This window comes from Pempheris klunzingeri, chromosome 2, assembly GCF_042242105.1.
Source record: "Pempheris klunzingeri isolate RE-2024b chromosome 2, fPemKlu1.hap1, whole genome shotgun sequence".
Taxonomy (NCBI): Eukaryota; Metazoa; Chordata; class Actinopteri; order Acropomatiformes; family Pempheridae; genus Pempheris; species Pempheris klunzingeri.
Window position 1 is genome coordinate 15,490,163 of NC_092013.1, and position 23,302 is coordinate 15,513,464.

The 23,302-nt window shown below is 40.4% G+C and overlaps 1 protein-coding gene across 1 annotated transcript in view; it reads right to left on the minus strand.

Moving 5' to 3' along the window:
• Positions 1 to 23,302, minus strand: part of atp2b2 (ATPase plasma membrane Ca2+ transporting 2) — a 67,592-nt gene that overhangs the window by 38,641 nt on the left and 5,649 nt on the right. The window contains exons 2-5 of the mRNA XM_070837508.1: positions 5,942 to 6,142; positions 2,571 to 2,828; positions 1,708 to 1,833; positions 42 to 167 (exon numbers count right to left, since the gene is read on the minus strand). Of these exons, the coding sequence (XP_070693609.1) occupies positions 42 to 167; positions 1,708 to 1,833; positions 2,571 to 2,828; positions 5,942 to 6,142 (711 nt within the window). The remainder of the gene's footprint in view (positions 1 to 41; positions 168 to 1,707; positions 1,834 to 2,570; positions 2,829 to 5,941; positions 6,143 to 23,302) is intronic.

A 23,302-nucleotide genomic window follows, 5' to 3' on the forward strand; every position in this document is an offset into this window, starting at 1 on the left:
GTTTAGATGTTCTTTTTCATCTAATGATGTAATGATCTTACCTTTCTTTTCTTTCTTCTCTTCTTCCTCTGTGCCAGCCCCCAGCAGGGTGAAGATGATTCCAGTCTGAGAGTTGACACCGACAGCAGAAACCACCATGCGCCCTGACCCCTCCATCACATGGGTCCCTGGAGAACGGCCAGCAGTGTTACATCAAGATTACAGCTAGATTATAAATATAACTTTTCAGTGTTGCCTGAAAAAGTGTAATTTTTTTTGTGCTCCTGCCATGATTGTGTGCATTTGCGTTAATGAACTTTGAAATCGACAGCAGTCTCAAAACAAACTACTACAAAACTGATAGAGAGGCACCGCAGAGGTATGATCACACTCCAGTTAGAATATTCTAGATTTAACATTGAGATTAGATGAGGGTGTGAAAGTGGTTTACTGTGTGCTCAAATTTCGTGGTACAGTGCAAACTAAAACAGCTCACTCCTGTTGTTATGGCATCTCTGAGTGACTGACGTGGTCGGTCAAGAACATTCGATTGTTTGTTCTACAAAACGTATTGTTTGCTTTTGTTCTATTTTGGTTCTATATTTAGGGATCCCTGTCCTGCTGTATTGACCTACTGTATGTGTCAGAAGGGCTGCAATTCCAACACTTCAACTTATACAGTAGTGAGAGTGCCTCAAACATTATTAAGCTGAAAGTCGGCACTTAATTCTCACTCACAGTTTTCAGTTTTATTTCAAATCCAATGTGTTGGATTTGAGAGCCAAAAGCAGTCAAAATGTGTCACTGGGCAAATACGTGCAGACTGCACTTCACTTTTGTGCTTATGTATTGTACAGTATAGACACATAGAACATTATTAACCTTTGGGAGAGTAAGTCGCTGTGGGTGAACATGAGGCTAATTAAAGAAGGCAGCAAAAAGACACACAGCTAATTATCCACAGGAAAAAAATACTAAGATGTGAGATCAGATTAACCCACGTTTCTGTTGTCAGTGATATTCTTCATTTCTAAGAGTCCTACAGCTGCAAATCCAAGTGTCTCTGCAGCAGCAAATACTAAACCAGTAATGAGGGAAAGCAGATTAAAAAAAAAAAAAAACAGTGTCTTCCAGGCTGCTGCGAGTGTCTTCGGTATTGATTTTCAGATTATAATTAAGAACCTTTTGTCTTCTGTCTGATGTAATGCCATGACTGTGACTTCAATTTTTTTTTACACAATAGAGCCCCTAAAATGCAAACTAGGCAGGCAGACCTCAATATAAAAACATCTTGAAACATTTAGCTGAGGGCTTTTATGTCTGCCATCAACATCATATTTGAATGCAATGGATGGAAATAAAAGGTTGTGACATTAGGACAGTAGGTGTAACAAACCAACCCACTTTATTTTTACATGTTGAGTTCTGGTGCCGGATGGCAAATTCACAACAGCCCACTAGCCCATTTGCAAAAGTAAAAAATACTAGAAATGTAATTGTGGGCTTATTTGAGAGACTCATCAATGCTTTCTATTCGATAAAGGTAGGTCTCTGAAGTTGGAACATTCAAACTCAAAGCAGTAAGCCATTTTGACAGAGGAGGTGAAGTACAGAGTCCTCTGTCTCAGAGTCAAGTCGCCTCCTCTGTTTTTGCTCTTTACACAACATGACATGCGGCAAAACATGACTGACAAGCAGTATACACCCATCCATCAGCTGGCAACACACCAGACAAGAGCATGGGGTCCTTGTCTGCAGACTTCTTGACGTGGTCGGACTCTCCGGTCAGTGATGACTCATCAATCTTCAAGTCGTTGCCCTGGATCAACACTCCATCAGCAGGCAGCAGATCACCTGTAAAAATAGATATGGTAGAGTTTATTTACATTTTGGGAACTGATTAATAATGCCTTATACAGTAACATAGTTCTAATAACATCATTAACATGGGATTGAGCTTAAGCATGGCAGGATAGATAGACTGTGACCACTGTAGCATATTCTTGGTACATGATGGCATTGAGAGAAGATGTGTATTTCCCAGTATGGGTCTGTCTGTCAACTAATTAATTTCTCAACATTAACATACTGTAGCTTGAATATATTTAATTGCTTAAGGTGGACTTAATAATGTTAATCCCCCTCTGGAAATGAGGTGAAAGTCTATTTTGAGCTACTGAACCATGAAAATGACTTTACACAGAACAATGGACAAGCCAATCAAGGCAGTCAGTGGGCACGTCCAAACCACATCAAACTTATTAAAATGTGCTGGAAAGTTTGCTCGACTTTGGTCAGTCACCATGTCACAGGATATCACAGTGAGATCAAAGTGAGTTCATGCAAAATATCTATAGTAGCAAGAAAATGCAAACGGGATAGATATCAACGTGTAAAATATCAATCAATGTTTAAGCCTTCTCTAAGTTCACTCTTTTTATGGATTCTGTTTCAAAGTTCTGTGAACTATGAATTTGCACTAAGAATATTTTTGCCATTTGAGTGTACTCCTCTTTCTATACGTCATAAACTGAGTAAACTCTAACAGGCACGCACACACACACACAGTTTGACAATCTCCTCACACCTACCATATTTGATCTGTGCAATATCCCCCACCAGTATGTCAGCCACGGGCAGCTGTATGACCTGGCTACCGCGGACCACCTGGAATTTCTGCTCCTGCTCGATGCGGCTCTGCAGCCCACGGAACTGCTTCTCCTTCGACCAGTCGTTGAAGGCAGTCACGAGCACCACACACACCACAGACAACAGGATAGCTGCGCCCTCAATCCAGCCGGCATCGGCCTCGCCCTCGTCCTCTACCCCGGCTGCTGCCGCACCACAGGCTACAGTTTGGAAATGTAGGTGGGAGGGAGAAGAGGAACATTATATGGATGTCTTACATTTGCAAGCACACTGTGTTTTCATACATACAGGCTGAAGTATCTTATTGACAAACACTTACAGAGCTTATAGATCAAGTGGTGGACCTGGATCAACTCACAAATTTCATACACACGCGTACACGTATGTACACTTATTATTTATATTCATTTATTTATGTATGTAGCTTGAACACTCCATAATAAGACACAGGGATGTAATCAAAGCTCAAACTCACACTGTGGGCTGAAAAGCTGTGAACAAAGACAGTTGACTGTGTTATAAGTGTGTGTGAATAAACAGTCCAAGTACATGCGTATGTGCAATTTCTATTTCCCTCTGTACCATGTGTTCAATATAAAAGATGACTCTGAAAGTAAAATGAATTCTGGCTAAAATTACCTTCAGAGAATTCACTTCTCCTCATCTCTTCATTCATTTGTTCTTCTTGAAATGAATGTCCTGCAGTCTACTGGCTGTGCACACAGTCTAGGGTATATTTGGGAATAAAACAAGGCCTATTCCCAGTCCTCCTCGTGCTGCTTCATGTAATGCTCTAGGAGCCATTGTGCACTACACTACTGGCTAGCTGACTTCAAAAGCCCCCAGTGGGGTGATTTGCTTCGGACTATAAAACACTTGCAGCTCACAAGGGAAGTACTGCACACTTCATATTACAGACATTACATATGGAGAGTCTGATTTAACCAAGAACTAGAGTCCAAGAAGCAATTTAGAAATACTAGACACTACAAATGGACTCCACGGTGACCAACGAGGGCAAACACACAACAACATCCCAAAACATTTCCATTAGGCCATTAGGAGAAACATGAATTTCCTGTAAGACAAATTATTACCATTTATTTATTTTACAGAAATAACTAAATGCTAGTAAAATTAGGCACAATACAAGCGTGCAAGAGTGTGAACAATTTAATAGGATGACTTCAGTCTATCCTGCTTGATTGCTGCACCATGCTGACAGTTAAACAGTGAGTGTTCATGGTTCTGATTGTACAGCTCTTAGTATTTAGACATGTGAATGTCTCCTCGTCTCGCTAACACACATCATCATGCAGCAAAGCCGTAGCTGTCCATGGTGCTGAAGTGCCAACACTGTGCGGCAGGAGCACCCAAGGAGCACAAAATAATCCACCTAATGCAGTTGACTGAGAAACTTTTTACAACTGCATGGCATGTAAATGAATAAATAAATGTCCATGAGCTTCAAAGGCATTTTAACTAATTGGTTGCGACGCTGTGCCATACCATGTTTCTACTGTATGTCTACTTATAGTATTGTCTTGTATTGGCCTTGTTTTGTTGCATGTTGTGTGTTTGATTCAGACGCAATTAGGAGCCTACTCATTCAACTGCAGCCAGGCCGTTTCATATGTAAATGAGAATTAAGTCATCCCACCACCTTCTATTTCTGGACCATTGAGATGGTTTTGACCTATTATTAAACAAAACAGTAAACTGGCAGTGAGGGATGTGTGTAGATGCTGTGATATTTGCTATGTAGAAACGTCATTCCATAAATGTTTTAAGGATTCCAGTTTTATGGGATTTTGACATTTTTTTTTGTATTATTGCTTTATTATATTTATAGTCATTATTTCTAATGATCTAATTTCCATGAAGGTTTACTGTCATTTTGCTAAATGTATTGTGCCAAGGGTGTAAAGGCAGTCAAGTCAGCTGTAAAACATCTTGCCGTAGGACAAAACTCTTTAAAGCCAAATTTGAGGGATCATCACCAGAAATGTGACTATTGCTCAATACATGTACATCATTATTTCCTTTTTGTTATGAATCTCAAAAATTACATTATAGTTGGGATGCTGTTGTGTTTTAGTTCCTCTCTAAAAACTCCTCATCTCTGTTACACACACACACACATTTCCACTGAGTGTTTTTCTGAATATGGTGATCCAAAGCGGAATAAATTCATATCTTTCTGAATCACTCTGCTCCTCATATCTATTCATATGTATTCATATCATTCAAATATGAGAGGAGACTTGCATATTGGTACCTTTTTTTGCCTCAAGTTAAAGGGAAGCTTGATTATGTATCTGTAGATGGACGCAGTTATTTGCATAATGATTCCTTTGGCCTTTCTCTGCTTTATTTGGACTTGGTGATGCAGAGAGCTTTTTCATAAAGCTCAAAAAATGCAAAGAATTTGAAGGGAAAAGTGCTGGTCATGACTGATGTTCAAATTCCAACTAACCAATGATAACTATTTGGCTGACTGAGTTTATGATTTATTTACTGGCTTATTAACTACATCTTAATCTTAACAAACCTCCTAAAAGCGTATTAGCTGAGAAATCATTTAATTAACTACCCACACAAGTTACACTGTGATAACCATTTCTTTTTTCGTTGGTATTTCTACTTCTTAAAACGCCTTGAAATGATGACTGGTCCCTTTGGCAGGGGAACTGAATTCCATTACTGTGATAATGCTGGGAGCAATGACTGATGTTGCTGACTCAGCACCTCGTTATGGTCTCTGTCTTCATTTCCTGTTTCACGGCTCACAGGGCTGATGTATGGGCGCTGAGAGCTCAAGGTTATTTCTCTACTCAACACTTCATTAACCTTCCCAGTACCTTTTATACGCACATTTAACACATTCAACATGTGCACGCGCATGCGAACACACGCACATGCACACACGCGCACATGCACACACACACGCACGCACACACAAACACACACACGCCCGCACACACACGCGCACACAAAATTACACTAATACTTGATGAGTCACTTGATCTCGAGGCAAGTCACAAACCGAGTGTGACCTGCCTCACCAATTAAAAAGTGTGTGTGCATACATGTACTGTAAGTGTGTGAGCAAGTGCCAGCAATGTCAGAAGAAGTGATATCAGTGGGCCAATGCAATTACAGCCCTTTGCTGTCCTCAGCAATAGTGGGGATACCAGAGATAACTGTGACTGTTGTAGAGTGCGTGTGTCTGTGTGTTTGTGTGTCTTTCTCAAGACCTTGAAATGAATGATAACAGAGCAGGAAGTGATGTCACGAGAGCTGTTTCACTCACACTCTCCGCTGCTTTCTCCGGGAGGGTGGTAGAAGGAGAGGCCCAGGGAGATCAGGGCGGCGATCTCCAGGATGATGAGGGTGACGTCCTGCAGTGCCTCCCATACCAGCTGCAGGAAGGTTTTTGGCTTCTTTGGAGGTATCAGGTTTTTACCATATAGTTCTTTTCTCTTGTCCAGGTCAGGTTGGGCACCTGCGAGACCTGAGAGAAGAAGACACAGAAAGAGAAGGAGAGAGAAGTAGGAGTTAGAGCTCTCTCACACAAAAAGTATTTAAATGCACAGCTTTATTCTTACAAGCACTGATTTCCAGCCAGCTTTCTAATCAATCTTTTGTTTTAAGAGTTTCTTATCTAATTACCACTTTGAGTCATGATGGGCCATGGGTCTGCGTTCCTCATATAATTCTGCTCAAGAGACGAGGACTTAGTGCTTTCACCTCATCCACCTCCTCACACATCATGAACTATTGTGCACAAATACCTTCGGCTCTTTTATCTGAAGAACTTCATAGTGGCTCGAAGCACAATTTACTTTTTAGAATACTGTGAAGGAAATTATTCTCATACAGTAGTTTTTCTCATACATATAATGTGGCAAAAGGGCCAATTACATCAGGTGTAGTGTGTTGGCAAGAGTAATAGAGTGCTGTGGGAAGGAGCCCGAAAACCCGGAAATTAGCATTTTTGCACTTGCAGTTCCCCGGTCTCAAAGTCAATGGATTTTTTGAATGGGTTTTTCATTAGATGCCTGAAATAAGGTCTGTGGACAACACAAGCTTTAGAGGTTTTTATGTTTTTTTTCTGCGACATAAATCACATCAGTGATCACACCTGAATTTTGAAGCTTTTAAGTGTCTTAAATAGGCTGTTGCTAGCAAGTGGCTAAATGAGACTGCAGAGGTTGTGTGGACACAGACACTCATGGTTGAATTTCATAATCCAGTTAGCATTAACAGAAATTTGTTGCTTTTTGTATGCAATTGTTTTTAATAAATATTTCCTTTAAAGATGCATTAAGTAATGTTTTCAATGTGGGATGATTTAGAAGCACAGGACATTAGTGCATGTGGTGCATTATATTCAACATTATGGCGAATATGGACATAATTTAGATTCTGTGGTTGACTGTACTGGAGTTATATCATTTATCTGCTTTTCAATTTAAACTAATGAGCCCTAAAATTGAGTATATATTGCCCGAACTATTATACTTAATATGTATAAATGTCCACACATTAAATCACATTTATTACAGCTACCATAAGAATCTGCATCACTGGTGTGTCAGAAACTGCTGTGAACTATAAAATATATCTACATCAATCCTTCACAAATCCAATCCTTTGGCTGTCCTCACAAAGCTTTGGAGGTAACATTAAGCGTAATAACAGCAATGCAAATGTATGTTCTATATCCTCAGTTAAAATGATTCTTAATAGATTTCTATCAAGCTACATTATTGGTTTCTATCTGGCTGCTGCTCAGTGTAGTTCCATTATCTGGTGCTGAGTGCACACACAAGCACAGTGTGTGTTCACCATCTCTCTCTGTCTCTCTCTCTGTGTCTCGCTCTCACAACCACAGACATTACCACAGCATTATGTCATGCATGGTGCGTCACTGGGTCTCCCAGGAGTGGCCCTGGATTGCACCTGATAACATTGCTTGTGCATGACACTGTTTCACATGTGATTGCGTATGAATGTGACGTGACTTATTAACATCTGCATAAAAGAATTGATGATACATCTGCATCCGATGTCGGAAGAGAAGCGAAGAAAGAGAACGACGGGGTTTTGTTGTGTGGAAAACAGGTTTAGATACTGCAAAAAAAAAAAAAAAAAGATAGAAAATGGAGAAAAGAAATCAGTTTCACTTGCTTGTAAAAGAGAGAGAGAGCAACACAGAGGGAGAAGGAGAGGATAGAAGGAGGGCAGGCTGAAAAGAGAACAATTCCCAGCTCCTACGTAGGAGAATGCCCTGGTTACAAATAGATCAGTCTATAAATAGCCTCGTTATCCATTCTCTTTTAATTGTCTCTGTGAGAGGACCTAGCATGCTCTCCCATTGATCTCCACAGCACCCTGCATCTCATCACACACAAGCATGCCTGCATGGGTGTTTGGGTATGTTTGCGTGTAAGCGCATGGATCTGTGAGTCGTGACCGCCTGCACGTGCTTTGTGTGTGTATGTGTGTGTGCATGTGTGTGTGTGTGTAATAAGGCTGGCCAAGCATGCCTGCAGTTGCTTGCCTCATGCCATGGTAAAACTAGAGCTCACATAAGCAGGCTTTAGCGAGCGTGCGCACACACACACACACACACACACACACGCACACAAGCACAGATGCACATATATATACGCATATTCACATCCAGCTTGTGTAGAACCCACTCTATATTTTCAAATGGGTCAGGTGCACATCAAATATGACATTCACGTCATACCTCCACAGAATTTTTAAAAACAATAAACATGTATGTTAATCCTCCTATAGGGGAGCTAGTTATAGCAAATGCACCATTCTGTATTATCATTACGCACTGTAATACAACATACTGCATACTCTTAGCTCTTTCTGCCATGTGATATGAACCTCTGTATGGGAGGAGTACATCAGTTCAACATGACATTTAACCTTGTTAAATGTTTTAAGTGTGTTCTCTTTAAATGCCCTTCAGAAGTGAGCTACGCTGTAATCAATCTCCCTCATCATTAAATACTCATTGCTTCCTGGAAAATCCTCCGCTACATTATCATTCCTTCCTGGATAGCTGGTTGCAGTCCTGCTTAAAATTCATTTGCCAGCTTATGAAATATTGTAGGCTAAATACTGTCAGCCCACCTAACTGCTCTGGCAATGGATTTTGAGGAGGCAGTGAGAGGGCAGAGAAAATGTGGCGATACACAGATGACTCACAACAATCTCACAGAGGATTAAGGGTGATTGCACAGAAGTCTTTGTGCTTGAGTTCATTACCACGGAGAGAAGCCCAAACAGAGAGTAATATACAAGCAAACTACATACCAAATGTACATGGACTGTGGATGGGAACAGATAAGGAACTACTGGGGCTGTATAATTGGAAATTAATTTCACCAAAGCTCATTGCAATTGTTCTAATGAATGTTCAAATGATAAAAGCCTTTTGGAAAGGTAATTTGAGTCCACCTATGAAAAATGAAAAATGAGACGAGGAATGATGCACTATCATTAGTGTTAGATTGCAGTTCCTTTTTAGATCATCAGACGATGGACTTAAAACAAACGGTCAGCATCCTGGTGACTCAGCAGATGAAGTAAAATCAATTTACCGTCCCAGAAATGCATCCTGTACTTTAATCCAATTTATGAATTCGGTTGCATGCAGTCAAGTCACTCCACATATTCAGTCACTTTCCGCTGAGTACTGGCTAATTAAGCAGGCATGATTAATAATAAACCACCGTTGATCATAGTTGATTGTAAGCATTAGATGGTTAAAGTTAAAATATTCAATGCCTATTAAAAACGTATGATTATGGAATTAATCATGAAAAGGGCTGCACTACAAATCATCAGTATGGGCTTCTTTGGCTGTCTGGGTTCAGGGCCAAAAAAGCTGCCCCTGCTTCTGTAACTTAAACAGAAAAATTGGCTCCGTAATCTCTACTCTTAGATCATTTTGGAAACCTGACTATGACACTTGTTATGGTGACATTACTAATGTAATGATAATCAGATGATGTATCATTGAAAATACAGTGATTAGACTGGGGCTGCAACCAAAGATTGTTTCCTCTGTTGACTCATCTGTTCGTTACTTTTCTGATTTATGATATGTTGTTATTGACGTGTTATTGTCAATAAAATGCCAAAAAGTAAACTTGATGAAGATATAATAGAATTTCTCCTTTTTCTCAATGTTCTTATTCTATCATTTATGGTCAGTAATGCGCTGATCTGTCGAACACAGAATGATCTCGGAGTAAAATCTGCTTTTGACAAATGGTTCCTACCAAACATCCTGTTTCCAAATAGACAGGATAGACATGAAAAAAACTTCATGCCAACCTTTCTGCATAGGAGGAAATGGGATTTTTTTTCAGTAAGAGGGAACATGATGGCATATTTTAACAGTTGGCCCTTTTTTGTCCATGGCTAAAAATAGATCTCCATGGAAACGCTATGCATCCCACTCATTGGATGGAAATACCCGTGACTCTGAACCTTGGAGAACGTGTGAATATGTAAGTGTGTGTGTGTGTGTGTGTGTGTGAGTGTGTTATATGTGTGTTTTCTGACCCAGAGCTTGCATGCATGTGTATATGTGTGCAGACGTAGGTACGTTTCCACAAAGAAAATACAGTAAAGGATAAAATGATGTGATGACCTCCAAATGTCCTTGTAAAACAGCCACGTCACAGTGGAGCTGCAAACAGACATTTATATACATAAAAGAATCTTCACATAATGGAGTGAACAATATTCTAGCGTGTCCGGCTGGATCCATGCAGTATCTGTTTTCCCTCCCTGTTTGGTTTTACGTCTTCCTGCCTGTCTGAACTTCCCCCCCCCCTCACAATACCGTGTGCCACAGTGTCCAAAACAAGTCACCATGGCAACAGGGTTCTACGACGATGATGATGATGATCATCATCATAACGACGCAAAATATTGATGCTTTTTTTCTGCAGCGAATCAATAGCTTCAACCATTTTGAAAAGAGAGAGGGGAATGAAGAGAGAAGACAGAGAGGGTTGAAGTGTGACTCAGAGAGCACAAGAGAGTGAGAAAAGGATAGAGAGAGAGAGAGAGAGAGGGGGAGAGGGAGAGAGAGAGAGAGAGAGAGAGAGAGAGAGCGAAACAGGAAATGAAAGTAGGCTGGATGTAGAGTGACTCTATGAATAATAACCCATCAGCGGCTAAAAGGTGGATAATTATGATGCTCTTATTAGAAGATGGAGTGATGGAGAAATGTGTCACAGTGTCCTTGAGAATGACCTCCATCATAATGACACAATTTTATGCCAAAAAAGATTCAGAGGTTTGTTACTGTGCGTACAAAGGCAGAATAGGTAGCTTCAAAGGGCAGATCCAGGATGATATTAAAAAAAATAATGAAGTGTGTTGCAGATCCAGAGATCCAGACAATAACAGGAAAGTGCACACAAAGACAAGAAAGTGGAAATAAATGTGCTTTTTTTTGGATATGCTATTAAGGCTTGTGTCTCTTGTGTCGGATGCAGTATAAGATATGGCAGCGCAACATACATTGTTGTTGTAGTGCTAGTTAAGGGGCTGAAAGCACTGGATGCTTTTATATTAGCTTTTTACTTGTTGTCCTTGTTTAAGATGCGTGACTGTGCGTATCTTTGTACATTTGTTCTCGGCTTTCCATGTAAGTTTATGTGTGCAAACATTGTTGCAGTTCCTGGTTTACTGACAATGTTCAGTTTCCAAGGTGATGCATTTTCCACGTTATATTCACTTTCAAGGTTTTTTGGAACTGGAGATAAAAACAAAGCTTTACAACCGTTTACAACCCACACTCTAACTAGAGAGCATAGAAGATATAATGCCAGAGAACTCATCACACCTGAGAGCGATAGAAGTAAAAATCTGATTTGTGCAAACTCTTGTAATACAAAACGAAGATTCAGATCTGCTGACCACCTCCCCACATCTCTGCTTCTAGCAACAAGGACACAGAGGAATTCACCCCTTATTGTGTTTAAGGCCAGACAGTAGACAAACATACCGTACACAAGTGAAGGAACACATATGTCTATGATGTTTTATTGCAATTAGCCAGGTGGGGAAATGTCTGGAAAAAATTTAATCACGGGTTTGGAGTTTAGCTTGATTAACTTGACATTTCAACTGAACAGCCTCTTTAATTGGAGACATTAGTGGCGAATATAACTAAATTGAACAAATCATTCCTGTACAGGGATGCCACACCCAGCAGCACAGCAGGTCCAGGCTCTGTTAAATGAAGATGTAATTAAAGAAAGGAGGTGCTTTTTCTCACTTAAACACAATGGAGCTGGATGTTTTGGGGAAAACATCAGGGGGATTGATGTTAGTGCAACATTTAAAAACAGCAGGAAAGGGATTTTTCAGCCCATCCTGTGTTCAGGGAGGGTTTCTCTTGCTTGAAAAAGTTCAATGTCTTATTTTGTGTTGCTTTGCTTTAAAGATTGATCTCTTAGCTCAGCTTACGACGGGGTTTTGCATGCTCTGATTCTCTGTGTGCTCCGCACCCTGTCAGGATTGAGAGTGCACAAGGGCACGGCAGGAGGCAGGCTCTCTCTGTGAGGACGAGTTGATGTGACATGTCTTCACTGTAGCATAACAGGCGAGCACACATACTGTACTGTATGTAAACAAACAGCAGAGAAAATACATTCTCTCATTTCATGAGAAGTCACAGGGTCACACTAACACAAATGCATGCTCACACGCACAAACACACACGTAGATCTATCATTTATTCCCCTACGGACAGCCCCATCTAAAAGGTAATGGACTGGAAAGTGACACTGAGCAATTTTTGACACCATGTCTTTCCCATCACGCGTGCACTGTATGTGTGTGCATATGTTCACATGAGTGTGACACCATACTACAGCCTGTTACCGTGTGTTTCTGCTTGTGCCGACAAAATGACAGATAAGTCTAATAATGCAAATGCACTATGCTACACTATAGAGATGCAAACTACGGGAACAGGATCTGTGGCGGATTTTCATTTTCATTTATCAGGCAACCGAGAGCTCAGAGGAGCTCTGGTCTTGGCTGCTACTTTTACAGGATATTTACTTAAAGGAATAGTTCAACATTTTGGAAAATACACATTGTTGGTGAGTGTTAGATGAGAAGATTGATACCACGATCGTGTTTGTAGATGAGCGAGGGGGGCACTATTTCTTAGCGGGGCCCAGTTGCCAAGCAACCAGCGGAGACTCAAGGAAGTAACTGGCCCTGGCCAAGAAATAGTCTGGCACATAATCCCCCATTAAACGGCAAATTGTTTTTACTGTTTGAGATATAGCGAGTTAATTAGTGAGATGTAGAGATGCTGGCGGCCTTTGGATGTGACATGTTCCAGAGCTGATTTATGTCTGATTTTGACAGTGCTACAAACTGACCACTAAAAACACATTTTTGTCTTGGCATTATAGGTCTTTCATTATCAAAACTAAAAAGCCACTGCATCTGAACTCATTCTCTGATGCCACTTAATTTGTGTTTTCTCAAATGCCAGGGCAGTTTTGAAAGGTCTCCCAACAACCCGAATTACATGTAGCCTATGTAGCAATGCCGAAAATAAAATATGTAACTGTATATGAGCGTGTGAGGGTGTGTGTGTGTGTGTGTGTGTGTGTGCATGCGATTTTGTGGGGGCAGCTGTACAAGTGGGTGATTTTGCTGTCACGCACTGTGCTCTATGAGTCTGACTCATGCGAGAGAATGGAGTGAGAGAACACTGCTCACAGCTCTCTCTCTCTCTCACATGCATACATACACACAAACACACATGCCACTCACTCCACAGGCTAACTGATTTTCACTTAGTATTCCTGCAGTACTTTCGAGTACTGTACATAAAATGTTGCTGGGAGTCTTGTACAGAGACTGGACAAGATGGCTGAATAAACAAAGTCTTCAGGTATAAAAGACTGAATAAATCATCCCACGTTCATTTTATAAGCTATTATGTTCTGACCCAAAGTACACATGCTCTTTTGTTTCTATGACGATATTTCTTGCAGTTTTTTTGTTTTATTTAATAATGTTGTGAAAAAAAGCTGATTATGTAATGTTATGCAAGAAAAGCAGGCAACAGCGAAAACCCATAGATGCAGTTGGTGTATGTCGCTCATATCACAGAAATTTAATACCCAAAGGTTTAATTTACACCTTCTTAGAAATCTTTTTTGGAGGCCTGGCAAGTAGCACATCAAGAGCAGCACGGAGGGGAAAAAACAGATAAAAGCTGACGGTGACTCAAGTAGGATGAAGGCTTCGGTGCATATGGTCCTTATCAAAATTCATGAAACCGCTATTATTGTGTTAAAATTCTGTGCACGGGCGAGGTCCAGTTCATATTCTGGATCGATGCGTCTGTGCCGTTTCTGGGTGCAGGTGAGTCACATTTCAAAACCATCATGTGTATGTGCATTTGGGCCGTATGATAAATCATATAAAATCCAGCAAAGTCATTGTTATGTAAACATGATTCTGCCATGTTTGTATTGGTGAGGATATCCATTGCGTCGAACCAAGCCCTGCCAAATTCTCCTTAAGCTCAGTTACTACAGGTGACATGATCTATGTGGGACGGGACATTGATGTAAATAAATCTAACGTGTAAGACGCAGAGCAGTTTTTGTACTGTAAAACATTTGAGCAGCCTGCTGTGTGGGGCCAAATTCATAGAAGATGAGAGTTACAAACACATAGTTAAAAATGAAATTGTGTAACCACTTGAATCGTCACAGACACAAAAAAACGCAAAAAATACGGGTGAAAATCGTGATGTCATCTGTGGAAAAGATTTTCTCTTCATGCATGCATACATGTGAGTGTCCAAATGTGCTTATTCAACTGACTGCAAATGCTCAAAAGTGAAAAACAATGTAAAAAAATGTGAGTCTCTTACTGAATTTATTAGTCATTTAGTATATCTGTTCCACCATCTGAGCCTCAAACACTGTAATGTTAGCTGGCCCGACTGCCCTAGATGTGGACACAACATTAATGTGACATCTGTTTACAGCCTCTGTGTGTGTGTGTGTGTGTGTGTGGCAAAGAAAGAGAAAGAGATAGTGAGAGTGTGTGAGCATGTTTAGACACAACTGCTTAGTGATAAGGGCAAAGTGTAATGCGGTCAGTTACCTCACCCTGTAATTCCAGACTGTTCAACCATTAATTCAATCAATCAATCTATCTATCTACCTGTGCATCCCTCCATTCTTCCTTCCATCCATTCATCCATTCATCCATCCATCATCACACATCATCATACAATGTGAAATAAACATAAATTCATTCAGTTCCTGGATTTCTTAAGCCAGTCTTCATATCTGATGATGAAATGTCACTGGTACTGAATTCTTATTCACTTTGTAGATGCTGCAATAAATAATATAGTGCTGTGGCTGAGCAGTAGCTGTAACAACACAGTCCCTCCTATTTTCACCTTTTCATCTCTCACTTTCTCTTTTAGCCATGCACACTCAGAAGGAGAAAACACCCCTTTTCCTTACTCCTCTCATGTGTGACTGTTTGTATATTTATGTAGGGACTGTTGTACGCATGACTGCAGGAATATATGTACATTTTGACAGCTTTAATACTACTAGACTGTATAAATTATTGTACATTCCCATTTACAGATCATAGGGGTTAATGACAAGGTAATGGTTTATTTTAAATAAGTCCATAGAGAGCTACGTACAGCATAGTAAAAACAAATATTTATACTATCTATACTGACACCGTAGTTTTGGCTCTGTTGGCTTAGTTAACCATGGCGATCAGGAGCTGTTGTGTTTTCCCTCATGCCTACACACATACACTAACATTTCCAACTGCACGTAAACGCAGTGGATGCGCACTCACACAAGTCAGCAACCCTCCCCCCTTGGGAGTGAAAAGGGAGAGCGTCCAGGGCCAAGAGGCTGAAAGGGAGAGTGACAGTGGTCTATCTGCTGTCTCCCATCTGGGTGTCAGTCTCTGGTTTCGCCCAGGGGCTCAGATAAGCTCCGGACACAATAGGGACAGCTATTAAAATTCAAACTACCTGAGAGAGTCATGAAATAGTCATGACAGGTAAGGGAAATCTACACACACTAATGTGCCTTATTGTCTGCCTGGAATTGCAGGGAAAATACACTGTTTGGGGTTTAGCAAGAGAGGCGCTGATGACTGTGGAGGGCAAATGCCAACTGAACTAAATGTATACTAATAATTCAAATAATAATTTGACATCATTCAATGTAATTTTGTCATCATATTTATACATCGATATCAATGATGTTTTAAATGGATTAAAGCATGTAAGAACTATCTGTTAATCAGCACACTCTTGAAATAGGAGAACCCTAACACTACATGGAAATTACAGTGGAGAGTTGAAAGGGTATTGATCTTTGCTTGTGCTATGCAGTAGCATTTTCAGCGAACTTAATGTGACTGAGCCCATGAAACCCCATCCAAAAAGTTCCATCTGTTGCACAAATGGATGCATCTTTAATGTTCCTGAAATGAAACAGATGTTCTTAGATGGCATTAGGCACAATTGATTTTTCCATATACTACTAATGTAAGGCTAATCATTTGGTGCTGGCTGGGTCACATTTATAAACTGTAAAAAAAAATAATATATATATATATACACACACTACTAAATGGCAAACTATATCTACAAGAGAAAAGGACTGAGACTTTTTTTTTTTTAATTATTGATGAATTGTTTAGTCTATAAGATTTTTTAAAAATATATGCTCTTCGCAAGTTCCTTGAGGCCAATATTTTTTTTTCCAATCCAACCAACAGTCCAAAATCTAAACATGGTCAATTTATCATGATATAAAGACACATTTCATATTTGGCAATCTATATCAGACAAATTGAATGATTATTTGATTATCAATGTGTTTTTATGAATTATTTTCTAATGGATTAATTGTTTTAATACTACTGTAAAAAATCTCTTACACTGTGCACACAGTATACATACAGTACTTAAGCACAAGAAAGTAGAAAAACATGAGTGATTGCATCCAGAATTACAGGATTTGCAGTGGTACATTTACATTCAAAAATAAAACTACTCCACCGACCAGCTACAATAGTAAAATGCTTACTTTTACTATTGTAGGCAAGTAAGATTGTGATGACTGTAACTTAAAGGATAAAGGACTACATAATGGATCTGAATATTCCTTCTACCAGTGAAGGTTTGAACAGGTGAAGTATAAATTCCCCAATGAAGATTCTTTTAAATCAGACCCAGCTGTACTGTACTTACTGGATAAAAGTGCAATAGCTCAAAAGTACCATCACAAGAGCATTGCTAGATTAGTGAACTGCAGAAGTTGAGATGATGTGTTTGCACATTAGGCGGTGTCTGGTTTTGATGCTTTGATGCCGTGCCCTTGGGTAAGTGTACTATCAGTGTGGTAGTATCCTTCATCCCCTGGGCAAGATTAAACATGCTTAGTTTATTCTTTCTTTATGCCTTTGGGCAAGACACACAGTCATACGTTTCAAAGGTTCAGGAAAGGTAAAACTCTAAATTGGAGTGAGACAATATCCATGTTCCTGTTCCTCTTTTCTGCTGCTGCTAGGATGTTATGGATTACTCTCCTCTACTTTCTGCATGAATTCAAAGTTGAGAGATGGCTGCTCTGTGCCCTTGAGCAAGGCAGGGCTGGATCCGGTCCAAGACTGTGTATGTGCCCTTGAGAGGGAAATGCTGTCTGTCTGTGTTGGCAGTGGTGGTACCATCCTTGTTCTGCCCCACAGCGGGAGAAGAGAGAGGAGAGAGGTCAACTCAGGAAAAGAGCTGACATGGAAAGAAACAAGCCGGTTATAGCCCGGGACTCTGCATATTCAGCTAAAAGCATCACCACGCCTGTCAACTTGCTATCCATACTCCTGGCTTCCAGCAGCCAGTTCAGATTCAGGACATTTCAGAGGACAAGAACTGAATGTAGATATGTGACAGCGACCTAGGACAGAGAAGCATTTGGAGATGTCAGTTTCTGCCACTGTATTTTTGAGTGATTCACTTATCTACTGGCAGACTTTCCAGGCAGACACGAACTAAAGTAATGAGGTGGTGTGGTGGACTGATGGTAGAAACCTGTCAGTGGATCACAGATTCAACAGCCACCTGTCCTGTCCCTCAAGAGCCCTTAAGCATGACACTACACCCCACCTGAACACTGTGGGCTTACTTTGCAAGACTGCAAATTAAAATGTTTCATTTGAAAGTTAAAGTTTGAAAAAACAAGGAGGAATGAATCTTAGTACACTTTGAAGAAATATGAAAAGTGCTGATTTAATTTCTTGCCTTGGTAACAATGTCTTAGCATTACATCACCAATTATTTCAAAGCCAGAGGAGTCTGGCAGCACAAAAAACAAGAAAGGAGGAAAAACATCACTGCACTGCAATGTCAGTCAGTGTTCCCTCATGCTTAAAAAAATGCTAACGACAAGACCAACGATTTCATAAGATGAAATCAGATGTGAAATAGCTAAACTGTCACAATGACCTCATGTTTAATGTAAAGTAATAACTGAATTATTTTTTAAGTGAACTGAAAACGTCAATCACAAGTAAAGCTTAAAGATCCATACAAGTAAGTTTAAATTGTTGTTTTCCTAAGGAGAGTTGAATCAGCACATATGTTGTTTTTTCCACACAGTGATGCTTTACAGTCAGTTTCATATCTGGAAACTACCAAGACAACCATGTTTATTTTTTTCTTACATTTTCAATCATGTCTACTGAAAACCAATCTGTACACTAAAGTAAACAGACATACTGTATACTGTTGTGAGTCAGCACCAGGCTCCATGAGAGCAGGCCAGTAGAGTCTGGTTTTTGGCATCTGTCCTCTTAATTCAGTCAGGCATCTCCTGGGACAGCTGACTTCACTGCCGGCAATGACCAGCATCTGCCTGTGTGTGCGTGCATGCGCATGTGTGTGTGTGTGTGTCTACATATCTGTCTGCCTGGCAAGATGGAGTTTAAAAAAAAAAGAAAGTGTATAGTCATACAATGACAATACAGTAATATACAATATATACTGTATAGAGTACACATATAGCACATTCAAAGTATCTTCCTGACAATGGTAGCCTAGTTCAACATATTGAAATACTTCTCTAGCTCACTTGATTCTCCTTGTATTGTTACTGGTCAACCCATCAAGTCATATTTATCATGAGGGAATCAATACACTGTGCTGGCTTTTCATCTGATATGCATCACTACTGATGAAAAGAGGCACAGATAATTTCCACATTCAAGGCCAATTTCTCAAAAAGAAATTAGACATAGTCAAGCCTAAGGATGCATTTCAGTGGACATCTAAGGGATATAAACTTTGTTTTAGTCCAAGACCTTGTTTAATTCCTGTCTGGGAAACCAGCCCACAGCGCATTTCTCCAGAGACAGTAATCAAAGCCTGATATAAAAGCCTAAGCATCTGAGAAGTGATTGCACTTCACAACACATCCCAGCGGAAATGTTCACAAGCCATTATTATTTTTTCCCTACACCTGCTCATCTTTTTGTATTATGGTGCATTAAGAAATTGGCACAGCTTTGCAACAAGGAGTACATTGTTGTAAGGCATAGAAAGGGTTCATCATTTGCCACTAAGAACTTTACTAATGGTTTATGTCTTTTTTTAATTTTTTTATGCTTAACAGATGAACATGAAACAGTGTGAAAAAAGTAACCTTTTGGGTTGCCAGATTGGAGAAGCTCTTAGGGCTTCCTGTTTGCATCAGATCTGTTTGTTAGCAAGTCATTGATGGAGGCTTGTAACAAGCTTGTAAATTCAAATGTCAGTACAGTAAATCATCAGCAGTTATTTGTCCTTGTATTTTTTCCCAATGATCTAACCCATATACTATACTATCTAACCCATGTACTGCTTTGTAAACATGTACAGTGGGGCAAAAAAGTATTTAGTCAGCCACCAATTGTGCAAGTTCTCCCACTTAAAAAGATGAGAGAGGCCTGTAATTTTCATCATAGGTACAGTTCAACTGTGAGAGACAGAATGGGGGGAAAGAATCCAGGAAATCACATTGTAGGATTTTTAATGAATTAATTGGTAAATTCCTCGGTAAAATAAGTATTTGGTCACCCACAAACAAGCAAGATTTCTGGCTCTCACAGACCTGTAACTTCTTCTTTAAGAGGCTCCTCTGTCCTCCACTCGTTACCTGTATTAATGGCACCTGTTTGAACTGGTTATCAGTATAAAAGACACCTGTCCACAACCTCAAACAGTCACACTCCAAACTCCACTATGGCCAAGACCAAAGAGCTGTCAAAGGACACCAGAAACAAAATTGTAGACCTGCACCAGGCTGGGAAGACTGAATCTGCAATAGGTAAGCAGCTTGGTGTGAAGAAATCAACTGTGGGAGCAATTATTACAAAATGGAAGACATACAAGACCACTGATCATCTCCCTCGATCTGGGGCTCCACGCAAGATCTCACCCCGTGGGGTCAAAATGATGACAAGAACGGTGAGCAAAAATCCCAGAACCACACGGGGGGACCTAGTGAATGACCTGCAGAGAGCTGGGACCAAAGTAACAAAGGCTACCATCAGTAACACACTACGCCGCCAGGGACTCAAATCCTGCAGTGCCAGACGTGTCCCCCTGCTTAAGCCAGTACATGTCCAGGCCCGTCTGAAGTTTGCTAGAGAGCATTTGGATGATCCAGAAGACGATTGGGAGAATGTCATATGGTCAGATGAAACCAAAATAGAACTTTTTGGTAAAAACTCAACTTGTCGTGTTTGGAGGAGAAAGAATGCTGAGTTGCATCCAAAGAACACCATACCTACTGTGAAGCATGGGGGTGGAAACATCATGCTTTAGGGCTGTTTTTCTGCAAAGGGACCAGGACGACTGATCCGTGTAAAGGAAAGAATGAATGGGGCCATGTATCGTGAGATTTTGAGTGAAAACCTCCTTCCATCAGCAAGGGCATTGAAGATGAAACGTGGCTGGGTCTTTCAGCATGACAATGATCCCAAACACACCGCCCGGGTAACGAAGGAGTGGCTTCGTAAGAAGCATTTCAAGGTCCTGGAGTGGCCTAGCCAGTCTCCAGATCTCAACCCCATAGAAAATCTTTGGAGGGAGTTGAAAATCTGTGTTGCCCAGCGACGGCCCCAAAACATCACTGCTCTAGAAGAGATCTGCATGGAGGAATGGGCCAAAATACCAGCAACATGATGTGTGAAAACCTTGTGAAGACTTACAGAAAACGTTTGACCTCTGTCAACAACGGGTATATAACAAAGTATTGAGATGAACTTTTGTTATTGACCAAATACTTATTTTCCACCATAATTTGCAAATAAGTTCTTTAAAAATCAGTGATTTTCTGGATTTTGTTTTTCTCATTTTGTCTCTCATAGTTGAAGTGTACCTATGATGAAAATTACAGGCCTCTCTCATCTTTTTAAGTGGGAGAACTTGCACAATTGGTGGCTGACTAAATACTTTTTTGCCCCACTGTATACAACACTAGATGTTGTATATGTGTAGTTCTTATTTGATTAGTGATTTTCACTGATCTAGAAGCATCAATAAAACATTTATTGACTATAAATAAAATCAGGCTTTTTTTTAAAGACATACCAAAGACATGCATTAGCTGGACTGCTCATTAAGACGTCAGCACATTCTTTCACTCAGTAAATCTTCTTAATATTGCATATAGAGTGCTATTGCAGTGATCGACCACTGTGCCACAATGCTGCTTAAGCCTCCTTCAAGGTCACTGCTACTACACCGCAGAAGAACACCTGTGTGAGTAGTGGTGTGTATTTGTGAGTGTGCGTGTGTGCCCATGATGTGGTTTTGCTCCCTCACAGAGCAAAATGGCTGTGTATCATTTATAATCTGTCCTCTGAGAGACATCTCTCACTCGCTTCTCCACCGCCTCCTATTTCATTCTCTCTCTTTTTCTTCCTCTTCTTTCCCTTTTACGGAGCCACTAGGGGAAGGGAGGTGAGGGAATGGCGGAGAGGAGAGAAGGAGAGGAGGAGGAGAGGAGGAGAAGAGGAGTTGCAGAGCAGGAGAAATTGTCCTTATTAAAGAGATGGCTGCTCCGTGTGAGAGATCCCTTGTGGGACAGAGATTAAATATACTGCGTCAGAAGGGAACGCGCTCGAGGTGCTGCGACTGGAGGACGCGATAAGTATGATCATCAGGGAGGGCGAGATGGAGGGAGGGCCAAAACGAAAAGGAGCAAGGAGGAAAGGTGGGATGAGGGACAAACAGATGAGAAGAGGAGCAGAAGGAGAAACAACAGGGTAATTAGAAGAGGAGAATGTGAGAAATGTACCCAGATTGAAATGTGGACTTTATTTCAAGGGAGGGATAAAAAAAGATTAGAGGGAAAAAAGGGAGAAGCTTTGTATGAATGAAGGAAAATAAAAAAATATATAAATAAAGGAGATGAAATGGGGGAGCAGGAGAGGTGTTTTCAACAAAACTCTGCAGTCAGAGAGGATGGAGGGAGAAGGAGAGAGGACGATAGAGAGAAGGTGGGAAGAGGTGGATGACAGATGCGTGGGGCAAACAGTTTCCTGAGTTATGTATAGAACTCATAAGGCCTCGTCATGGGAGCAGTACAGAACATAGAGCGAAATATGTAGGAGGAATACGAACAGTGATAGTAGCACAGCCTTGATTTTACAAAGGGAAATCACAATGCAATGTATGATACTAGACGGCCATCTGTAGCTGCAAGAGGGGCTGTGGCCGAATAGAAAAAAGGAAAAAAGTATTTACCCATCTTCATACATCTAACCTCTTTTTGAACAACACTCTCTTCTCATCTTCAGTCTTTCTCCTGCTACACCTCCATTTCTTCCTTTTTGTTCTTTTCTACATGTTTTGCCAAACACACATGCACACCCCTAAATTTGTGTCCTTGACATCAAGCCAATGTCACTGAAGAAAAATGAATGCAAACATCCAAGACACTGGATACAAATCAATGGATTTATACTGTATGCGATAAACTGCGTGTGTGTATTTGTGTGTAGAGACATTTCGGGTCTGTTGTTTGTGTGTGTTTATATCGAATCACATTCAGATAAAGTGCTCACCTCAATGAGTGGACTGTTAACACAAGAACCGTCAACAACCAGCTCCCATAAGGAAAACAGGCAGTGTGCATGATGTATCATCTGGCCACAATCCACCACTGTCATTACTGCCACAAAAAGTAATGCAGGGGCATTCCCCTCAGGAATCTGCTATAAAAACATCTGTCCTCAATCAAATGATTGTCACCTGCATTTCTGCAAACCATTTTTTTTCCACTTGTCAAAGGCTACTGTGCTCTGTGTTACTAGAGGTATCAAAAACCAAGTCCACGTTCAGATAGTATATTTTCAATAGTTTAGGCACAAACACAAATTTAGAACTGTGTGCTACTTTTCCAGCACAATTACATTGTTACTAACTCAGTAAAATAAGTGAGAGTAGAAGAGAGAGATAATGAAGGTTATAGATGTAGAGCAGGTCTATTTAGGCTACGCTGTACACTGGCCCACTGGGATATCAGCGACCGACCAGCACACCGAAATA